This window comes from Triturus cristatus, chromosome 2_2 (genome assembly GCF_964204655.1).
Source record: "Triturus cristatus chromosome 2_2, aTriCri1.1, whole genome shotgun sequence".
NCBI lineage: Eukaryota > Metazoa > Chordata > Amphibia > Caudata > Salamandridae > Triturus > Triturus cristatus.
Window position 1 is genome coordinate 332,797,401 of NC_140582.1, and position 20,090 is coordinate 332,817,490.

General features: G+C 45.9%; 1 protein-coding gene across 3 annotated transcripts in view; it reads right to left on the reverse strand.

Annotated features, from left to right (window-relative positions):
* GSTCD (glutathione S-transferase C-terminal domain containing) overlaps positions 1-20,090 on the reverse strand; it is an 841,775-nt gene that overhangs the window by 658,340 nt on the left and 163,345 nt on the right. For all 3 annotated transcript variants that reach the window (XM_085641409.1, XM_085641407.1, XM_085641408.1), the window contains exon 5: positions 18,852-18,945. In XM_085641409.1, the coding sequence (XP_085497535.1) occupies positions 18,852-18,945 (94 nt within the window). The remainder of the gene's footprint in view (positions 1-18,851; positions 18,946-20,090) is intronic.

Sequence of the window (20,090 nt, forward strand, 5' to 3'; positions counted from 1 at the left end):
ATGTACAACTTAGACTCAACGCGGCCTCCGCGTGATGTCGCTGAGTGTAGTAAGGTGCTATACATGCCAAAGAATAACAGTGAAAACAAGGAAAGAAAACTAACCAAAATTGAACAGACTTTCCCTATCACCCTCCACCCTTTCCCCTTCTGACCAGACCGTCCTGTGAGTGTAAAGTGTCTGACTTGGCCAGTATTTGCTAAGAATCAGTGACTTCACACAGCCCCTGGCTCCTCTTGCTCGCGGGGCAATAGTCTGAGAATATGCAGGTATGATGGACAAGTCAGTTCCCTGAACTCTTTGGCTAGGATAGCAATGAATGGGGACCAGATTTTCGTGTATGCAGTAGGATCAGTACCAATTGCCATGGACAGTCTCTCCATGCCCAGTAGCGACCACAGCTGTGTCTGTGGTCTGGGACTTTGTCTGAGCCCCAGCTGGCCAGGAGAAGCCTGTGTGAACCGTTTAGGACCAGAGCAATCTGTCTGCCTCTGGTGGACAGGAGTGGGTATGTGAGTGCATTAGGAAGCCCCAGGAGAGTATACGTGGGGAACCAAGGGATCTCAGTATTAAAGGCGCTATCGATGTCCTCCAGGACCGTCTCCCAGAATCTAGAAAGTTTTGGACAATGCCACAAAAGATGCAGCAGCGTCCTTGGGTTGCTGCAGCCTCACCAGCACTGGCCGTCATACTGCGCGTTCCATTTTTGAATGCGTGCAGGGGTGTAGTACCAATATGAGCTAATTTTGTATGCTGATTCAGTGTGACCTGAGTTGTGTTCCGTGTGGTGCGTCCTATCAAATATATCTCCCCATTCTTAGTCTGTTAGGGTTCATCAAAGTTCAGCTTCCCATCGGAGCTGCCTGGCTTCTTGTGGATGCATGATGTTTCATCAAGTGGCGATAGAGTTCCGAAATGAGCTTCTTATTGGCATCTTTAAGGAACAGCCATTTCTCAAAGGGGGTCATGGGTAGGCCTGGGCGTTGCACTCTGCGCTCCGCGGAGCTCACGAAGTGCAGTGAACTCCGCTGTGCGTGGTGCCGCAGACTTTTATACCGCTCGCACTCACAAATGGTAAGTTTGTGAGCCCAAGCTGCCCCTCGGGTAAAATTTCTACCCGTGGGGAAGGAAGACCAGCGCGAACAGCAGTCCGCACTGCACTCCGCCACTTGCGGAACTCCGCAGAGTTTTTTTGTCACTTCGCGGAGTTCCGCGTAGTGAAACTCTGCGAACTGTGCCCAGGCCTGGTCATGGGTCTACTGCCTATTTGGGCGTATCTCAGTGTTAAGCAACCAGTGAGTCAGCTGTGTGTGGGTAAATCGGTCCTGCTCCAGCAAGGAATAGTGAGTCCTAAGTTGATCAAATGGGATAAGACCCTCATGGTCTAAGAGGCAGCCGATCCGCTTACAACCACCCACCACCCAGCTCTAAGCGATGACCGGGGACATTCCAGGGGGAAACTCTGGGTTTGCGAACAAAGGTGTCATAGGGGAGGGGATAGAGGAAATCCCAGCGGTGTCTGCAACCCTATCCCATACTTTTGGTGTAGGACTGGTTTCTGGGGATGAGTAGAGACCCCACGATCTGTGAGCCAAACCTCGCCCCAAATGTGTACACCCGCCACCGTTTGATCCATGAAGGCCCAGTGCTTTTCCGTCATAGGGCGATTCCACTCCACCAGACACCTCCGCTGCGCTCCCTGATAGCACCGTAGGACATTAGGTACGGCTAAACCCCCCTCTTGTTTTGTTCGTTGCAGCAACTGTTTTTGCAATCTGGGCTTTGTCTTCCCCCGTACAAAGTGGTCAATCTCTCTTTGAAGGTTGCAAATCATGCTGGGTGGTGAAGAGAGGGGAAGTGTCTGAAAAATTAAAAGAGCCTGAGGGAGGATTTTCATTTTCACCATGGCTATTCTGCCCAGCCACAAGAGAGGAAAGCGTTGCCATTGGTCTAAGTCTCTGCGCATTATGAGCATAAGTCTGACGTAGTTAGCCTGCGTGGTTTTAGTGCAACTCCGTGACAGGACTAGTCCCAGATAGGGGAGGTCCCCCTCAACCATCTGGAAGTCGAACTGGGATCGCAAAGTTTGCTCCATACCCTGATTTGCAGTAAGGTTCAATACGTGTGATTTCAGCGAGTTTACCCTGAAGCCTGACATGGACCCAAACACGTTCAGCTCCGAGACAATGGCTGGAGGCGAGGACTGGGATCGGGTGATGGAGAATCTATATAGTCTAATCAGATGATGATCGGCCCCAAACGGAATACCCGACGCCTTAGGGTTGTCTCATATTTTCTGCGCAAAGGGCTACATGTACAGGGCGAAGAGGAGCGGAGAAAGTGGCCATCCCTGCCTCGTGCCCCTGTCAATAACGAATTTACCGGAACTCACCCCATTAACCCGCACCACAGCGCTAGGGGTGCTGTAAATGCTTTTAATCCATTTCTCGAACTGTTCATCCACACCAAAGCGCCTGAGAGTCGCAAACAGATTGGGCCAGTGCACTCGATCGAACTCCTTTTCGGTGTCAATAGCCAGCAGTAGGACCTCTTCCAGTGAGTGATGTCCTTTATCAATAAGATGGGAAATGCGCTTGATATTGTCCCCACATTGGCGTGAGGGGATAAACCCCGCCTGATCTGAATCAATGAGGCCGGGCATCAGGGGATTAAGGCGATGCGCCAGGGCACTGGAAAACAATTTTGCGTCTACGTTGAGGAGGGAAAGCGGTGGTACAAACTGCATTGTTTGGGATCTTTCCTTGGCTTCGGTATTACTGAGATGGAGGCCTGCAGCATCGACTCCGTTAATAAGCATTTGTCGGCAAAACATCCTACAGAAGGGAGCACTGAACATGTACGGGGCCGGCGATTGCAATGGCTTCAGCCTAGCGATCGTCGATATCACTTGTTCTATTCGAATAGGTTGTTTGAGTGTCTCTTATGCAGCAGGTGGGAGAGGTGTGATCGCTGCCGACTGTACGTAGGCCAGGGGGTCCGATACCAATGAGGGGTCCCTCGCATGCAACTCGGCATAGAACACCTGGAACTCAGCCGCTATACCAGAGGCGTCAGACACCACTACCACAGCGTGCAGCTATATCGACTTAACCGCATTCGCATGTTGCTTGCTGCGCAGGCACTGTGCTAGCATCCGCCCCCTTTGTTGGCCCCCAAGTAAAATTTATCTTTGAGGCATAGCATCGCAAATTCAGCCTTGTCTAAGTTGAGACGATTAAGTTGCAACCTCTCCTTTTCTAGTCCACGCCAAACTCGGGGGGCCCTAGTGGGTTTATGGATGGGTTCTAATTTCAACACTGATTTCTCCAATTCCCTCCTTTTCACCTTCTGTATTTTATTGTCATGGGCTGCCTTTGCAATAAGAGTTCCCCGGGTAACCAACATCAAGGCTTCCCACACCGAGGAGAGGGGAACCACGCCTGTGTCGCTAAGGGCCAGGTAGTAAGTTATCTTCTTGATTGCTAAAATCACATCAGGGGAGTGCAACAACATCTCGCGTAGGCGCCAGGTTGGTGGCTGAGTGGGGGAGGGGGGCGACATGGCATTCAGAGTGAGTGTGGTCAATTAGGAAGCGGGGTTCAATGGAGGTCGTTATCCAATCCCAGGCCGAAGAGAAGGCTAAGAAATGGTCTAAGCAAGCGTATGTCTTATGCGCTGCAGAGTGGAAAGTGTAATCATGTTCATCGGGGTGCTGCGAGCGCCTGACATGGTGTAATCCACAGAATCTAACCAAGTTAATCCCTCTGGGGTGAGCGCCCAAGTGTGCCCAGTTCTCTGTCCAGAACGGTTCTGTACTGTATTCATTATAATGTTAAAGTATCCTCCCACCAAAATCGTCTGATCTGGGGACTGAAGGACTTTAGCTAGGGAATCAATTATGCTATAATTTGCACACGGATGGCCAACAAGCGGCCCTTAAACCCTGGTGAAGCGTTTGGAGAGAAGAATAGCTACCCACCCCTTCTTCCCTTTCCCTAATGACCAAAATTGCTGGGGGGAATCTTTTGATATACATTCTATGTGTGTCTTTAGAGAGCAAGTGTGTTTCCTGGAGCAGGCATATATCCCCCTGTGAGTGTTCTGACCTCTTAGTGGAATTGTTAAGGCCTTTCACATTAAGGCCAAGTATTTTTGACTCCATTGTCTAGAGTAAAGAGAGAGAGGCTAAGCAATAGTAGGGATAGGATGCATAGGGCTGGATGGGCGATGCGTAGGAGCCAAACGTTCGGGGAGGGTTCATAATGGTCCGGTGGTGTGTCATCCTACTCTGGTGTGGCCCGTCGGAAGGGGAACCCCATTCTTCACCCAAAAAGCCAAACCAAAAATATAGCCAATAGAGTCCATCATAACTTGAAGGTCCAAACCAGTGGGGGCTGCCAGGGTGCAGCGAGTCATCAGGTAACAGTGGGGTTCAGCACCCCCACCCTAGCAATATCCTCCCTTCATCATTCTGCACAGTACCTCACGGGGGGATCATCATCATGTTTGCTGTCACTGGAGAGGGAGCGCAGCACCTCAGACCTTTCTTTAGCCATGGTGGCAGATCGGGGCGGTGAAGCTCCATTCGCGGTCTTCGCCTGAATCTACTGCTGTCTCTGCCAGTAGCTTTATCGTCGTCAGGGGAGCAGCGGGAATCCTGATGCTTGATATCTAGGTTGAGGATCTTACAAGTCTCCGTCAGGGAGCGTAGCTGGTATGTTTTACGGTCCATTTGAAAAATAAGTCGAAATAGGTGGCCCCAGGAGCAAGCAGTACCCTGGGAGCGTAGGTAGCTAGTAACCAGGCGGAATTCTTTACATTTCTGCAATGTGGAGGCTGCCAGGTCTTGGAATAATTGTAGGGGTGACCCCGGAATAGCCTCTTCTGCTCAGATCTGGCAGCTGTGTGGATCGCTTCTTTCTCTGTGTAAGATGTGGACACAGACCAGGATTTCTGCTGGTGGACGAGGGAGTGCACAAGTGGACTGACTCTGTGGCATCGATCTATCTTGGTGCTACTCTGCGCGTTTTACCCCCAAGATGCTGCTGAATAGGACTGGCTATTGCCCTCGAGGTTAGAGCCCTCCACGCCCGTAGGGACCCCCTGATGCACACATTGTTTCTTCTAGACCTGTTTTCTAGGTCTTAGGCATGGCCATGTAAGTCAAGTTGCTGATCCTGCAAACGGATGATCTCCTACTGGAGGGCATCAGTTTCTGCATCCCTGGCCAAGGAGTCCACCTCAAGGACCACCACTCTCTCCCCACCTCGTCTATGTCTTGGCATACATGCCTGAGTTCCATTGTCAGATCCTTTTTTTACTGTCTGTAGGTCCTCTCGCAGAGATGCGAACAATGCCTCCAGAAACTCGCGGGTCACTGCACCTTCGGTTCCATCTCCTCCTCCTGTATGCTTTAATTCTTCGCCCGCCAACTTCTCCTGCTGGGCTTCACCCGTGCCCTTAAGCAGCATTTTGCAGACTGAACGGTCTTTTTTTTCGTTTTTGATGTGGCTATCGCTCTTCGGCAACGGACCCAGGGACCAAAGGGGCAAAAGGTGTAGGGCCGCTCAGTCACCCCACAAGGTGAGCAAGCTCCGGGACAAAGCTGAGATCAGTTCGGCCCTTGGCTTCGCTAACAACGAGAGATTTCAGTCGCTGTTCCCCAGGTCAGCGACACAGCATCCAGGAACCCCAGAGATTCATTTCATCCTTTGCGATCCGCCTCCAAAACTCGGGCCACGGCCCGCCCCGGGTGGCAGGAAGTAACAGGCCTCTAGGAGTAGGAACTGGGACGTCCCCCAGCCACCCACAGGCAGAGTCAGTGCGTTTCGAGACCGGGTCCACAGAGGGCCCCAATGACCCCAATCCGTTCAGGGACGTCACAGCCACGACTGGAGCCAGGTAAGTGAGGCCTTTGTGCTTGTCTCCCCCTGCTGCCTGTGTGTGAAGGAGCACACTGAAAGAGAGGAGGGGATTGGACCACAGGGGACCAGCGCGAATCCCAGCGAGTGAGGAGGCCCAGTTCTTTAGTTGGTTGAAGAGTCCCTTTTCTCCGCCTTCAACATGAATCTAAGTGACTGCGAGAGCCTCCCAGTGCCACTCCGGATGGGATGAGATCGAGGTTGTGCGGAGGCCCGAGCCCAATCTGGGGTTCTGGCACAGCCGGGGCCCAATACTGCTACAGGCCTCTAGCACCCACAGAGGGCAGTGATCCAGGGCAGAGGAGTTGTCAGGCCCGGTCTCCTGTAGTCCATCCCGCGGGCCTTCTACTCCCCCTGGGCTCCGGCAATGCAGCTGGGTCAAGAGGTGAGGGGGGCCGAAGTGCGCGTCTTGCCGGGTCCGATTCAACGGGTGCCGGGGTGGCCCTCAGATGGTGCGGGAGTGTACGGGCAGGTCCACAGAGCACAGGATCGCTCAGCGTAGCACTCACCGCAGACCGCCGCCTCGGTTAAGGTCCTCACAAGGCCCACTGCTCCGGGGGATCGGTAGCTCTTTAGAGGGGGGGTCCAAGCAACGCCAGCGCAGGCCTTTTTTTCCACTTTGATGTGGGTCGCCGCTCTCTCAGCTGCCGCCTTCAGCCCTCCAGGCTCTCGCCTTCGGTTCGCCCTCACCGACACGGAGGAATAGCGCAGCCCACACAGGGTATGGGCCACGACTCGCTCTGCGTCCTCGCTGGCCCACCGGACAACTTACGTCGGGCCCCCGGGTGGCCGCCGCCTGTCCCCGATGTCGTGCAGCCACCCACAGAGACTCCACTGATCAGGGATTGCTTTGGAAAGTGCATTAGGCTGGGCAGGGACAGAGCACCAGCAAGACACGTCCTCTCACGCCGCCATCTTGGCCATGCCCCCCCATGTTATGTTTTTAACCAATTCATAGAACCCCTCTTATTAAAGAACGGAGTAAGGGTTCCCTGAATATTTTTTAACGGTTTCTGTTCTAAAATCCTACCAAGAACATAGAGAAAATCAAAGAGCTCCCACCCACTTGGAGATTGAGCCCATCTGGTGGTGAGTACCCGATGATGAAGCATGCCACATGGTTAGCATGTGGGTGAGGGTGCTATAGGAACACATATAGTGTGCATGGTGAGAACTAAGGAGCAGGGCATAGTCACTGCTTGTTTTGGAAGACTCCCTCCACTTTTTGTTTATGCATATCATTTCGGGGAATCTGGGGGACTGTCCCACATAACCGTTTCCCTCCCCTCTCATTGTTTTTGGTATTTAGATGCCCAGACAACTGTCATATTGCAAAACATAATGGTTTGGGATTTTGCCTTTGCTGCCAAGGGTGAGGTGTATACTATATGAGGTGCAAAGAGTTGATCATTTATTGTCAACACCTATATTAGCAGTTATAAATAGATAGATCAAATCTCGGAAAGTGTTAAAGAGCTATAGAAGATAAACAATGGGCTCAATTTAGACAGGGATAGTATATTGACTTGGCTGAGAGGCATCTTTGGAGATTTTGATGGCTGGGTTTATTATTTGAGTTCTCTTTTACATACTCAGACGCAGCAGCGATCTCTGCAGGTAAGCGTGGAGGGGAGGTGAGGCAAGGCGGGGGGATGTCGACAGACGACGGGATACGATTTATTTATTTTACCCTATTTTGTAATTTGTCGACTTCCGCCCCACCCCACTGCGCTTACCTGCACAGACAGCCGCTGCTCAGACGCATTTCTATGTGCACCATTCATCATCTCACCACTAATAAAGGCAGCCCTGCCAAATGCCACACTTCTCGCATTAGAATAACGCATTTCTGGTAAGTTTCTCGGATTACAGCAATGAATGTGATTGTCAAGCAAAAGAACTGTGTCCTGAAGTGTGATAAAGTTGCTTTGCTGGGATGGACGCATAAGAGCTGTGCTTATTTTTCAAAGACCACAAGCAAGATTGCGCTAGTGTACAACGGGAGGTATGGGAATCTCAATATACTATGACGAGAAAGTGTCCTGCACCCCCTGCTCAAGCCATAGTATTAAATAGATGTGGATGTCCAGACGCAAAACAAAGCTTCTAAATACATGCCAAAAACGGTGTCATTCTAAACTGCAGTAAAAGAGGGGCCTACTTCGAGAACTGTTCAGGGACAAGATCCTCGTTGTGGCCCCTCTCCCATCCTGTAGTCGGCCTCGGGTCCTATGTGGCAGAGAGCCTGATCAGACCCTGTCAATTGATAATGATCTGATCATGCAATTAATTTGATTGGTTGCCAGCCAGGGAGGCGTAGGCTGGCTAAGGCAGGGAATATCTGTTTAATTTATTGTTTCTCTGCCGCCCTGCCCGGCAACAGGAGTCCAACCTAGGCAGTGGGCTGTGACATGCTACTACTAATTGAGGGTGACATTATACTGCCCGCGAGAAAGTGTCACTCATATTCGTTGAATGTCACTCATAATTGAAATTATGAAAATGTCACACTTGGCAGCTATGTAAAGACACTGCATTTCCTTTCCCCGATGATGGTACAAACACTGACCGATCATGAAAAGTGTGATGATACTTACTTGGATGTTGGAGTTCAAAGGCTAATAGATGAGGAAGGAATGCGAGGTTACATGAAAATTTGCTTTAAAACCATTGTAATAGCTAACAGCATGCACATTTATTAACTACCATCTGGTTTTGTATTGTGCCCATGTTATACACAGGCCTGTTCAGGCTTCTCGCTTGTGACGTATTCAGCCTCATTTTCATGTTTTGCACTATAAGCGAGGATTCATAAAATCACTAGGTCATTTATAAGGTTACATTTATTTTATATTTTCAAGGTCCTTTTTAGTTTCTCTCATGTGCATGGACCATGCACCTGTTAACCCAAGTATCGGCTTCTGCCACGTGTACTCTCATTCGAAGCAATGTATGTAGAAAAATATAAGAGCCATGTAAACCGGGTTGGGGCAACGTTAGATTCTCATTACTTTAGGTACTTTGCATAGCAATTTTACACTGCGCTTAATTTGCTTAATAAATGTGTGCAGACGACACTTAGGCTTATTAGGGTTCCCCCTCATCTCTCCAACAGTTGGGAAACAAAATGTTTACGTTTTTTTTTTATGAGGTGGCAAAAATCGTGACAACCATCATCACCTATCAGTATAGCAGTTGTTCATCGAACATAAAACACGATTCTTAATTTGTGCCTATGGCTACAGGTGGTAGGCACCAGCACTCATTTTTGTTGATGGGAACTTATTTCTAATCTTTAGACAGGGATTTACAGAAGAGAGAGAAAAGGAAGAAAGAAGGAGCAAGAGAAACATAGGGAAACAGTGCCAGAGGGAGAACGCAGGGATTTTTAAAAACCTGCATGGGTGAAATTAAGAGATATTAAGTGTGGTGGAAAAAAGAGGCAGACGGTGGAATCAAGAGGAAGCAGCCTTAATATTAGGCAGTGGGCACATGAGATAAACTCTGCTTTAGGACTCTACGCATATCATTTTAGGTCAAGCCTGGGGAGCGCATGCGCTGCTCTGCGGCATGCTGTACTGGAGTATGCACTCAAAGCCCCGCCCACTCTCTACTCATATTCGTCATTGGCTTGTGTCATTTTCCTTTGTAAATAGGCTTGTTAGTCCCTCCTTGTCTTCATTTGTAACCTCCCATGAGGACACCCCCTTTTACATGTGTTGCTGCTCGGGAGGCTTTAATTCCAGCCTCAGAGCACTATTTAGTTTGTGTTCGCATGACACACTCAATCACAACATCTTTATTATTTTTTTACATAGAACGGCATGCTACGCTGATAGTGGCGGCCGTGCCTTTGCTTTACTTGCAGCGCCAAACACGGGCGCATTTTTTAAGAAAAAAGTAATTTATTTTTAATTTCCCCATGCCGCAATCACACTTTAACGTTGGCTGCGCCCCTTTCTTTAAACGAACCAAGTCTAAGGAAAGGGGCGTGACCGCCATTAAAGTAAAAGCACGCATGGGGTGCTGTTACAACAAAAACAAGCATTGGCATAGCCAATAGGTCTCGCTTTTGGGACCTTATAAGTATTTAGTTATGCAGCACCATATCCTTGGTGCAACAACATCAACTGTTGCAGGGCTAAACACTTATAAGGTCCCAAAGGCGAGACCTATTGGCTATGCCAATGCTTGTTTTGGGAGATACCAAATTGACAATTTAGAGGCTATAAATCTATCTCTAAATATTGAATTTTAGATGGCTTAAGGCACTCACCCAGGGATCTGGCTGCTCTAGTTGTCTGTAATATATTTAGGCAAATCCATATAAAATGTATACAAATAAAAAAAATCTACACACATCAGCGATAAGCAATGCTTACATCAAACAGTAAAAAACAGGGGACATAAGCCAAAACGGTACATGCTGTTTGTAAATGTACATTTGAGATGGCCCGCAACATATGCCCAATCAAGTTGAATGACTTAAATAAAACAATTTGAATGTCTTCTAGAAAATGGCGATTACCATACCAAAAGGAGAAACCCACGGGTGTATTGTTCACAAGTGTAAAACTTTAATTTTAGCAATTTTCTATGAAATATAAACAACTTCTGGAAAGAGTACATCAACATTCTTCAAAATAGCAGCAGCAAAGTCATTGTGCAAGTGTCCCTGCTACCAGTTGCTAAACTTTTTGGAGTGCCCTCTGACGACAATGCTAATTTCGAATGTATCTATTGCTTAATGTTGCAGAATTGCTTCTTAAAAGTGCAGTAAATAGTAAATGTTATTATCCAACTGCAACTCGATTTATCGACCTCAAAAAGATGAGACTTAACCGAGATTCAAACTTCATCACTGGCAAGTCACACCAGGAAGAACTTAATTTGCCAGGTTGGCAAGTTCCCAAACAAAAATTAAACATCAACTCTGAAATTATAAGTTGTGTCACTAAAAACGAGCAACTCCTCTCCTATGCAACCATGAATACTTACGTGGATAAATGTACTAATATTGTTTCTATTTACGGTATTGCATTTTCTTGTACTCTGTACTTGGTTGTAGTAAGATGAATACCATTACTTCAACTGTATGAAAGGTAACAGACTAGTAAAGACAAGCACCAGAAAATGTCTGCTGTCTGAGGTGGCATTGGCTTAGTCGGAAGTGAATTGCTCCTTGAAGAATTCACATCAGATGCTTCCGAAGTTAAGAATAACAAGCTAACGAGGAGGGATGGGGAGAAGGGAGGGGGGTAGTGAGAGCAGACAGCAAGGGTGTGGAGGAGCATGATTCACGCGCTGGAAGGCTTAATGAGCCATGACAGAAAGGCAGATGGCGGCTGCGCGCGTGCACGCAAGCTTTAGGCCACCAAAAACCTGTGGCCACACTTTGGAAACCCATACACTAAATGTTTTGCAGAGCAGCGCATGCGCTGCCTCAGCGAGACCTAAAAAGCACCCCATACCAAGCTTTTACTTTATTGGCGGCCACGCCCCTTTCTTTAACCACGGCTCGTCTAAAGAAAGGGGCGTAGCTGATATTAAAGTTAAAGCGCCGCATGGGCGTTTTTACAAACTAGCATGTGTAATGCAATAGGTGTCGCATTTATGAAAGACATTGCAAATGTTTTTTTTTTTTAAACTGTTAAGCACTGTAAACACATGCAAAGGACATGAAGTACCTCAAATAAATGCACTTAAGCGGACACAAAAAGGGCAAGTTTGTAATGCAGACACGAGCAAAACGCTGCAGCTAAAGGCCTTCGGAGAGGTAAAGCTCGGTGCTGTCAATGGAAGCCAGCAGCCCGAGCGTCCATTATATTCAGGGCTTTAAGTGGGATGAAAAAACTGGGGGGTCTCATAAAGGGGCGTGGCCAATGTACTTAAGGGAGTGGCTTAAAACACGTTAGCTAAAAATTCTGTGTTTAGCATAGTGTGCCGCCCCACTTGTATTTTACTGTTTCTGTCATTGCATCAAGATATGATAAAGCAAGTAACATCATACCTACAACAAATCAGGACTATTGGCTTAGTTGCATGAGATAAACAAGCAGCGACCATTGCCTGTATATAATATTGAAAAAGCTTCCACTTACAGCCCTGGTGACACCATGACAATGTTGCTGCTCCTGAGTTTCAAAAAGAGAAGGAAATCCAGAGAGAAAATGACTCTCTTACAAGGATTTCCCTTCCCCTACAACGCTCACCTGGCATGACATAATGCCGTAACTTCTCAACTAGTGACAAGTGAGCAGTGTGAGCACACGCATATCGATGTGCCCGCTGTCACTACAGTCGAGAAAAAAATGGACTGCCTGTGCCAGGGCACAAAACAGAGCCCGATAGAGACCCGTTTCGAGGCCCCCTTTAAAAAACTGCCGGTGCTCAGCACCGGTGAGACCCGGCCCACTTAAAGCCCTGATTATATTCCAGAATGTTCCTGGCACTCGGTATGACAGAGCCAAGAGCACAGTCTACGCCGCCGCGAGGTGAGATGGAGAGATAGACCTGGGTTTTTAGGTCACAGATATTCTCGGTGTGTACCCTGCGCAGTCCGCCTGAAAGCTGAGTTATTACCCCAATTAGAAGGCTTTCACCGACGACGGCGGCCAGGCTCTGCTGACGGATGTGGGTAGATAATACCTGAAAGATTACTGGCAAATGTTTTTTTTCCCCTTCCGACCTCGATTTTTCCTCGCATTGGATGTTCCTTATCTCGCATTAGTGTAATTAGTCAACCACTGTGTCGTAGATTCGTGACCTTTTTTGTAGAGTTAAACAAGCACAGCCAAAGACAATAGGTGTCACCTTAGAGAACTTTTGGCTCCCTCTGACAGTATCTATTCTTCATGCTGCACAGCATTAAAACATATGTGTAAAGGAAGTTAAGATTAAAAACAAACTATGAAATAATAAGCACGATGAAGCGGCCACCTGGCAGTATCATTTTGTAGGTGCTTGTAGAAGAAGCATGTAGGCACGCATGCAGATGTATGCACGTACCGTGAAAGTGACAAGGCCCACCGGCCGCATGATCGCATTTAAAATAATAAATAAAATAGTCAATGGTATCCAGGTAGCAGGTTGGGAGGACAGAAGTAGCAGCAGGGGGGGGAGGGAGTTGAAACACAAAATGAGGGAGAGCAGTATAGAGGAGAGTCAAGGTGCTAAGAAGTACGGTGACGACATGAGGTTGCACAGAAGCACACTGGCGAGAGAGGGCAACACGAGTGTAGGTGGGGGCCCAAAGCACAGGGGTGAGGGAGCGATACAGAGCACGAGGGAGAGAAGCACATGAGGGAGACAGCTCAAAAACACATGCACGTTCATGGAGTACTTCAACAAAAAGAAAAAAAAGTAGCTCCCAAAACCTGAACAGTGAAAGGATGAAAGGACACAACTACTTCGGCCATGCTCAAGGGAGGGGCAATGCAAGAAGAGGAAATGAAGCCAGCACAAATACAATATGAGAAGCAAGCAAACAAGGGTGACAATGAAACTAACCAACAGTAAGCAATGGGTGAGCTCTAAGCCCAATGTTAGCTAACAAAATGTCTTGCAGACAACAGTGCATGTGCTTTCTCAGGCAAGGCCTAAAACGCATGTTTGAGCAGAATAAATTAGATTGCTATAGCTTCTCTTCATTAGTAACTGAAGATATATAACATAGGCCTGGACGACATTAAAATTATGCAAGCGTAATTTTGGGAATTTTAATTTTGAAGTGATACTGCCAAAATTACGCCACATTGCGTAATTATACCACAGTTGGTGGCACAATTATAGTGTAGAAGCATGGAAACAACACAAAATACACAACGCTGTTTGTGGCAATTGTGGGTTTTTACTCCTTTTTTTAGAGCAGAATGCATCGCCATGTAAAAAAAACTTGATGCAAGGACTCATTTCTCGCTAAAATATGGTGTAAAGGATGGATTTGCATTTCACATAATTACACACCCTACACATATTTTTCCTGAAATTTTGTATGATTACACTTCAGCAAATTTAACACGCCCCTAATATAAACCCGACCCACAAAAATAGAAATGATCAAGTTTGAGGTTCTGTGGGCCTAACTATATCACAGAGATGCACAGTGAGACCCTGTGCATAATTATGGAGAAAGTGGAGTATACTATCTATGCTTGGGGAATGGTTTCACAGGGGCCATCTCGGCTGTCCTAAAGCTTTTCGGCAAACAATTAAAAAAAAAAAGCTTTTTATGAAGTAGTCAGAGAGGGGAGAAGAGATCCAGGTAGGTGCAGCTCATGGCGGCAAAGGGCAGATCCAGCAAACAAAGGCAAAAGGGAAGCTTGCGGCCCAGATGATTGGAATTCAGGGGACTTTAATGAAGCTGAAGCGACGGTTAACCCAGATGAGCTGCGCTACCCATGATCTTTGGAACGTACTGCCTCTGACACAGTGGCCCAATACATGTGCACATGTTTGCGCAACCTTTTAGACAAGGAGGAGAGAGCAAGGATAAGACCTGGGGACCTTCAACCTTCACTGGAGTGCAAGGTGGACAATCCCCTTGAAATAGACACCAAGATATTCACATTAGTGGGCAGATTCTCTAGAGGCCATAAAAAGCAGAATATCATAATAAGCTTTCAGAAAAGTCAGAACCCCCAGCAATAAAACTGGAACTGGCATTGATTAATGAAGAATGAAACTCTAGATTCTGAGGTGCTTTCACGATGGACTCAAAGAACCATTTACCTTTTAAGGAATGTAAACTGCACAATCACTGACACTGATCGATTCTAATTAATAAGGATCCAAAGCTAGAAGAACAGGTGGGCTCTGAGGCAGGACCAGTGGCACAGGGATGTTTATTTAGTGAATCTTTTATAATAAGAGCTTTGAAATCTTCTCAATTCTAGATAAGGCCCAGGTGTCCATTTGCAAGAATTGTAGGTCCAAGGTTTTCAAAGGGGCAGATCAAATCAGCCTGATAGTCTTACTGGGCAACCAGTGACCAGACCAGAAAAGTTGGTGGAGAGGAACAGCAAGCCAGGGCTGCAGCTTTACATGCTTCTTAGGAAACAACAACTGCACATTTACAGGTAAGAATAATCTTGTTTTCTCACATAACGTTATGGGGGAGGCGAGTGCACTTTGTCCACAGCTTGTATTAGAAAGAGTTACAGGGTTCCATATAACGTTTCACGACACTCCAGTACCAGCAAGGAGTTCCAAGCCTAGAGTTTTCTCCAAAGAAGAACGCATCCTTTTAGAGATTGAGGTTCCGGACACAGTGACTAGGGAAGCAGACATTTGCGCTGGAGGAGTTTTTGGGAAGTTGTTTCCTTGTGGAAAAGAAAGTTGAGGGTTTTCAAGCCGTCATAAGCCTAAAATATATCAACTGCCACTTGAAGATGGAAGAATCCATCTGCTATTGGAGGAGTGTTTTGCATACAGGACCTTTAATTCCCTCAAGTCAACTATTTGGATGGGACGTTTGACAATACGATGAGCTATGGGAGGGGGAAGAGCTACTGACACCGACTAGTCTGTAAGTTGTTGAAAGGTGTGCATATGTTTAAACCCAAGAAACCAGATACAAATGTGTTTCGAAAGTGAACTTAGTTCTTAGAACTTTCTTGAAAAGGCTTAACAATGACCTTTCAAGGAAGGAACTATTAGCTAATCTAACAACTATAATGTTCTGACTGACACATCCTTCTTGAGAGTACCAGATGTGCAGGCTTTCGATTTATTTGGCGGAATATTTAATCCAGATGGATGGCTGGGGGGGGGGGGGTACACTTCACTACTGCCTAGAAGACAAAGTCCAAAACTTGTTTTGTCTTTTACCTATCTTTCCTGGATAACCCTAGGTTATGTGTGGTAATATATCTGAAGACAGATGAAGAAGTCAAATGAGAATTGAGGCTAGGGAATCTCAGAAACTGATTTCATTCAGGAAAACGTCTGCTCCATTTCAAACGGGCTAGATTGGTGTTGCAGGGACTGGGTGTTGACTCGCACACACTTTAGGAGTGATGACTTTTAGGGAATTCCTGTTTGGAGGTAGTTTGGAAGATATGCGTTTTGCTAATTGTTGCTCAAACTCTGTGTTTAAAATGTTATATTTCAAACATTTGTGGATGTAGCGTCCTTGGTGGTGAGGACTATTTGAACAAACAATATGGTGCGGTATCAAAACATCAAAGTTTAAATATCTCCCTGCACATACTTCAACTCCCAAATATTGATTACTCAGTCAATTAGAACAATAAATCTATACGTTGCTAACTATTCTTACTTTGATGATATAGTGCAAGTCCATATTTTGAAGTTGATGTATGTGAGGGGTAATATCTATGGTTGATATTTTGATATACAACCCATGATCCTTGCCTCTCATCCTAGCATAGAATAAAACTAATTCTAGCTATTGAGTTGAAAAGTTTACATTTTAATAAGAATACATTGTTCCACAAATAGTTTGTCTTACGAATTTATAGTCAGAGTTTTTTTTCTACCTCTACCACTAGTCATTTGAAATTCTTTGCATATGAACTCAATTCCATATGCTGTCTGATCCAGACGTCATCGCTAAATCCAAAATCAAATTATTAAGGCATAGGAAGATTAAGTGGTTTGCCCAGACTAATATGATTTTGGATTTAGCGATGGTGATTTTGGATTTAGCGATGGCGCCAGGATCAGACAACATACAGAATTGAGTACATATAGTACAAAGAATTTCAAATGCCTGGTCACACCTGTGTCAAATGTATTTGTGTAATCACCACTTGCAGTACAAGATCTAAGATCATCTCCTAACCCGTCATGTAATGTACAACGTTCCACTACTTCACAGCTAGTTTGTGCTATATAAATACCAATACATACATATGTTATGGCAACCCTGCAACTGTTCATGTCCTCCATACTGAGGTGGAAGATGCAGAATTATTGTGTATTTGGGGAGTCCTGATGGGCCGTGTGACTTTAAGGAAGAGGAAATGTGTGTCTGCCAATTTAATGCCATTGGCTCTGGCATGCTTGCCATTTTAGATTGGCATAGGCATTATAAAGTAGAGATATCTGCCTTATAATGTGTAATTGCAGTACAGCATGGAGATTAACTAACTTGACTGAGCCCAATGAGGTGTTTGTGACTACAAATATTGGGCATTGGGAAGACTTGGGCATGATAACCTGAAAGGTGTCCCGCTGAATTATAGGGAAAGGGTTATAGATACTATGAATTTAGAAGGGTGAAGGATTACCTGGAAATAATCTAGCTACTTTACAGCCAGTAGAGTGCCAATCCTTCCTACTATTGTGAAGCAGGGTTTGCACTTTTAAAAGAGTGACCTCTCTGTGCCTTACATGGTGTATTTTTTTCCCTAAAGAATGAGTGAGCTACGGAGTTAGGCTCGGCCACCCATGAATGGAATGTACTGTGGTGTGGAGGAGTGGTAGGCAGTACAGTAGGAGTTTAAAAAAGTTCTCTCTGGGAGGATATTAGCTCCTTCTGGATGGACATCAGTTTACAGTTGCCTTTAGTGAGGAGCATATTTGACAATAGTGTATTTCTCTGGAAGAACATCAGTTCTCTTTTCATGGTTTTTGGTTGCTGGATTCCTGGTTGGTATCCGTAGGGGTTTCAATGGTGCTCCTGGGTTCCCTAAGCACACAGGCGGAGAAAAATTACTTTTGCTTCAGTGCAGTGTATAGAGTTCAATCAGCCACTTGGGTTGTCGAAGAGGTCAATATTTTGTTACAGAACACAGTAAAATGCAAATCATCTTACCGTGGGCCAAATGTAAGGTGAACGTTTGATCCCATCATGTTACAATAGGGAATGATACTTCACTTGCTAGCTCAGGAAATAGTGACCATTGATTAATAAATGGGACCGCAGTTTTCATGAGGCTCGTTTGAGGGATTGAAGATGAGGGTCCCCTCTGAGGAAACATGCGGCCACGGACTGTGCTTGTTCAGGATTATGCGAAGAGTCTGGTAAAGTTGTCTCTTGGGATAAAGGAGCTGGGCTTCCAAGAGAATGCACATGACCTGCACAAATAAAATCAGGAGAAACTGCAATTTTCCAAAGCATTTTCTGATCTCAGATGGCTTTGGTAGATAAACAATGACTAGCAACCGGGGTTTAGTATCAAAGTTCCACTGAGTTTTAGGGGAAATGATTGTTGCAACACTGTAGCACTGGTTCGATTACAGGACTCTCGTGGATTATTTCTTCATTATGTTAGACATTCCTATACGTCAGTCTGTAGTTTGTTTACTGTGAGTCAGTGCTTGCATATGGGTTCTAGCTATATTTTGGTCATTCTTTCAGGTAAACTTGACTTTTTTCATATTATATTAAATTTTTTAATTGGTTTTATGGTCCGGGGGACTGCCACAAAAACGTACAATATTTGAAAATAAACAATGTTCTCGCTGCAAAACCTTCCCACTCACTTATTCATTCATTCAAACATTCAATACACTAGTCTCTAGTGTGTTTTTGCTATCCAAATTTTCATTAACAAAAAAAACAGGCAGTTTTCGGACGAATGCCTCTCTGGACGCTACAAGAAAATCATTGCTTGTGGCAGACAAAGTAAAAAATATATTGGAATTTCAATAAAAATAAATAACTGCATCACAACTCACCATTTCTGTTGCAAGTATGTAAAATACCATTCACCTAATGGCCAACACAACTCAATCTTGTAAATTCATGAATCAGAGACAAAAAAATTAACGAATGCCAGTTTTGACATTGTTCTGTAGGATGTTTTATGAGCATTGTTGCACTCCCATGTGCCATGCCTTAGCTTACACATTTTCTGTTAAATGGTATATATTGCTGAAGGAGAGCACACACAACAAGCACAATCCAATGGGTAGACATCTCACACAGGATTTAAGACTAAAAGCAAACTCAAAAGCACTCACCTTCTGCTGGGCTTACGGCTGCAGGAAGGTTTTCCCAATCTATGGTCTGACTTGGGGACGGGTGAGGTGAAAAACTTGCCTCAATCCCATTTTCCTGGCAAGAAAAAAGGAATTGCAATCAAGACCTAAAGTATATATTTTATTTTTTTAATCGTCTTTATTGGCGTTTTCACAGGTTTATACATAATACAATCTGGCAGCTTTATTATACAACAACTGTGCAGTGACATTTACACATTTGACGCTTGGTGGGGAACCAGACTACTCTGGATGTTGGTATCATTAAATTAAGAAAACCATATCTGATCTCCTATACAAGTCTACGTATATTGTCCATTCTGTAATCAGCAGATATAAACAACTGACTTTTCTGTGCATTTTACCGCTATGCTGTCACATCAGACAATTCACATTAAACACAAACCATGTGACCTCAACTAACCCAACTGTACTATGTGCTTTGGGGCTTATATGAGCTAGGGTGGTTGCTTATGCATGTACCTTTCAGAGGACAGCGGGGACAATGAAGAGAAGGGAGGAAGGAAGGGAGAGGGCAAGGCGGGAGAGAGAGAAGGATAAAGAGAGTGAGGGGTGGTGGGGGGAAGGTGGGATATCACATGCCACGCACTCTCTCTCTTACACACGCAAGCCGGAGGCCTCGCCTAGTTAAGCCAGACCTTGCCTGGCCAGGTGCCTTCCATGGTCGCCAGTATATGTTCGCCTCGTATTAGTTTTGCCTCCCATGAGGAACCCATTCACCCCTGGGGGGGAACGAGCTGTGTTCAATTTGCCCTCCACGAACGCCAAGTACTCCTGCCACTGCGTGGGTTGGTCTGTGGGGGGTCTCGGGGTGCCTTCAGTGATTGTGTCGTGTGCTCCGCCAACAGTGCCTTACAGAGGTCCATAAGACCTAAAGCATCTTAATTTAATTTGCCTTGTCTTACATTTCTTAACACGTGCATATGCTATATGCATGGATACTGCCTAATAATTCGCAGGGCTACTGCGGGTTTGCTGTATACTGATATAGCAAACCACAGGCACTTTGCAGAATGCACAGATCCTCAGGCATTAATGACAGGTTAAGACTAAGAGGTACAATCAGGCTGTTTATTTCCTTAAACAGCTCCTGTTTTTTTTTCTCACCTGCTGACTACACAGTGCCTTGCCCCGCAAAAAAGTTTCAGCCACAGGGAAATATGGTTCAATGCCCATGTTGTCACCGATAGAATTTCCATA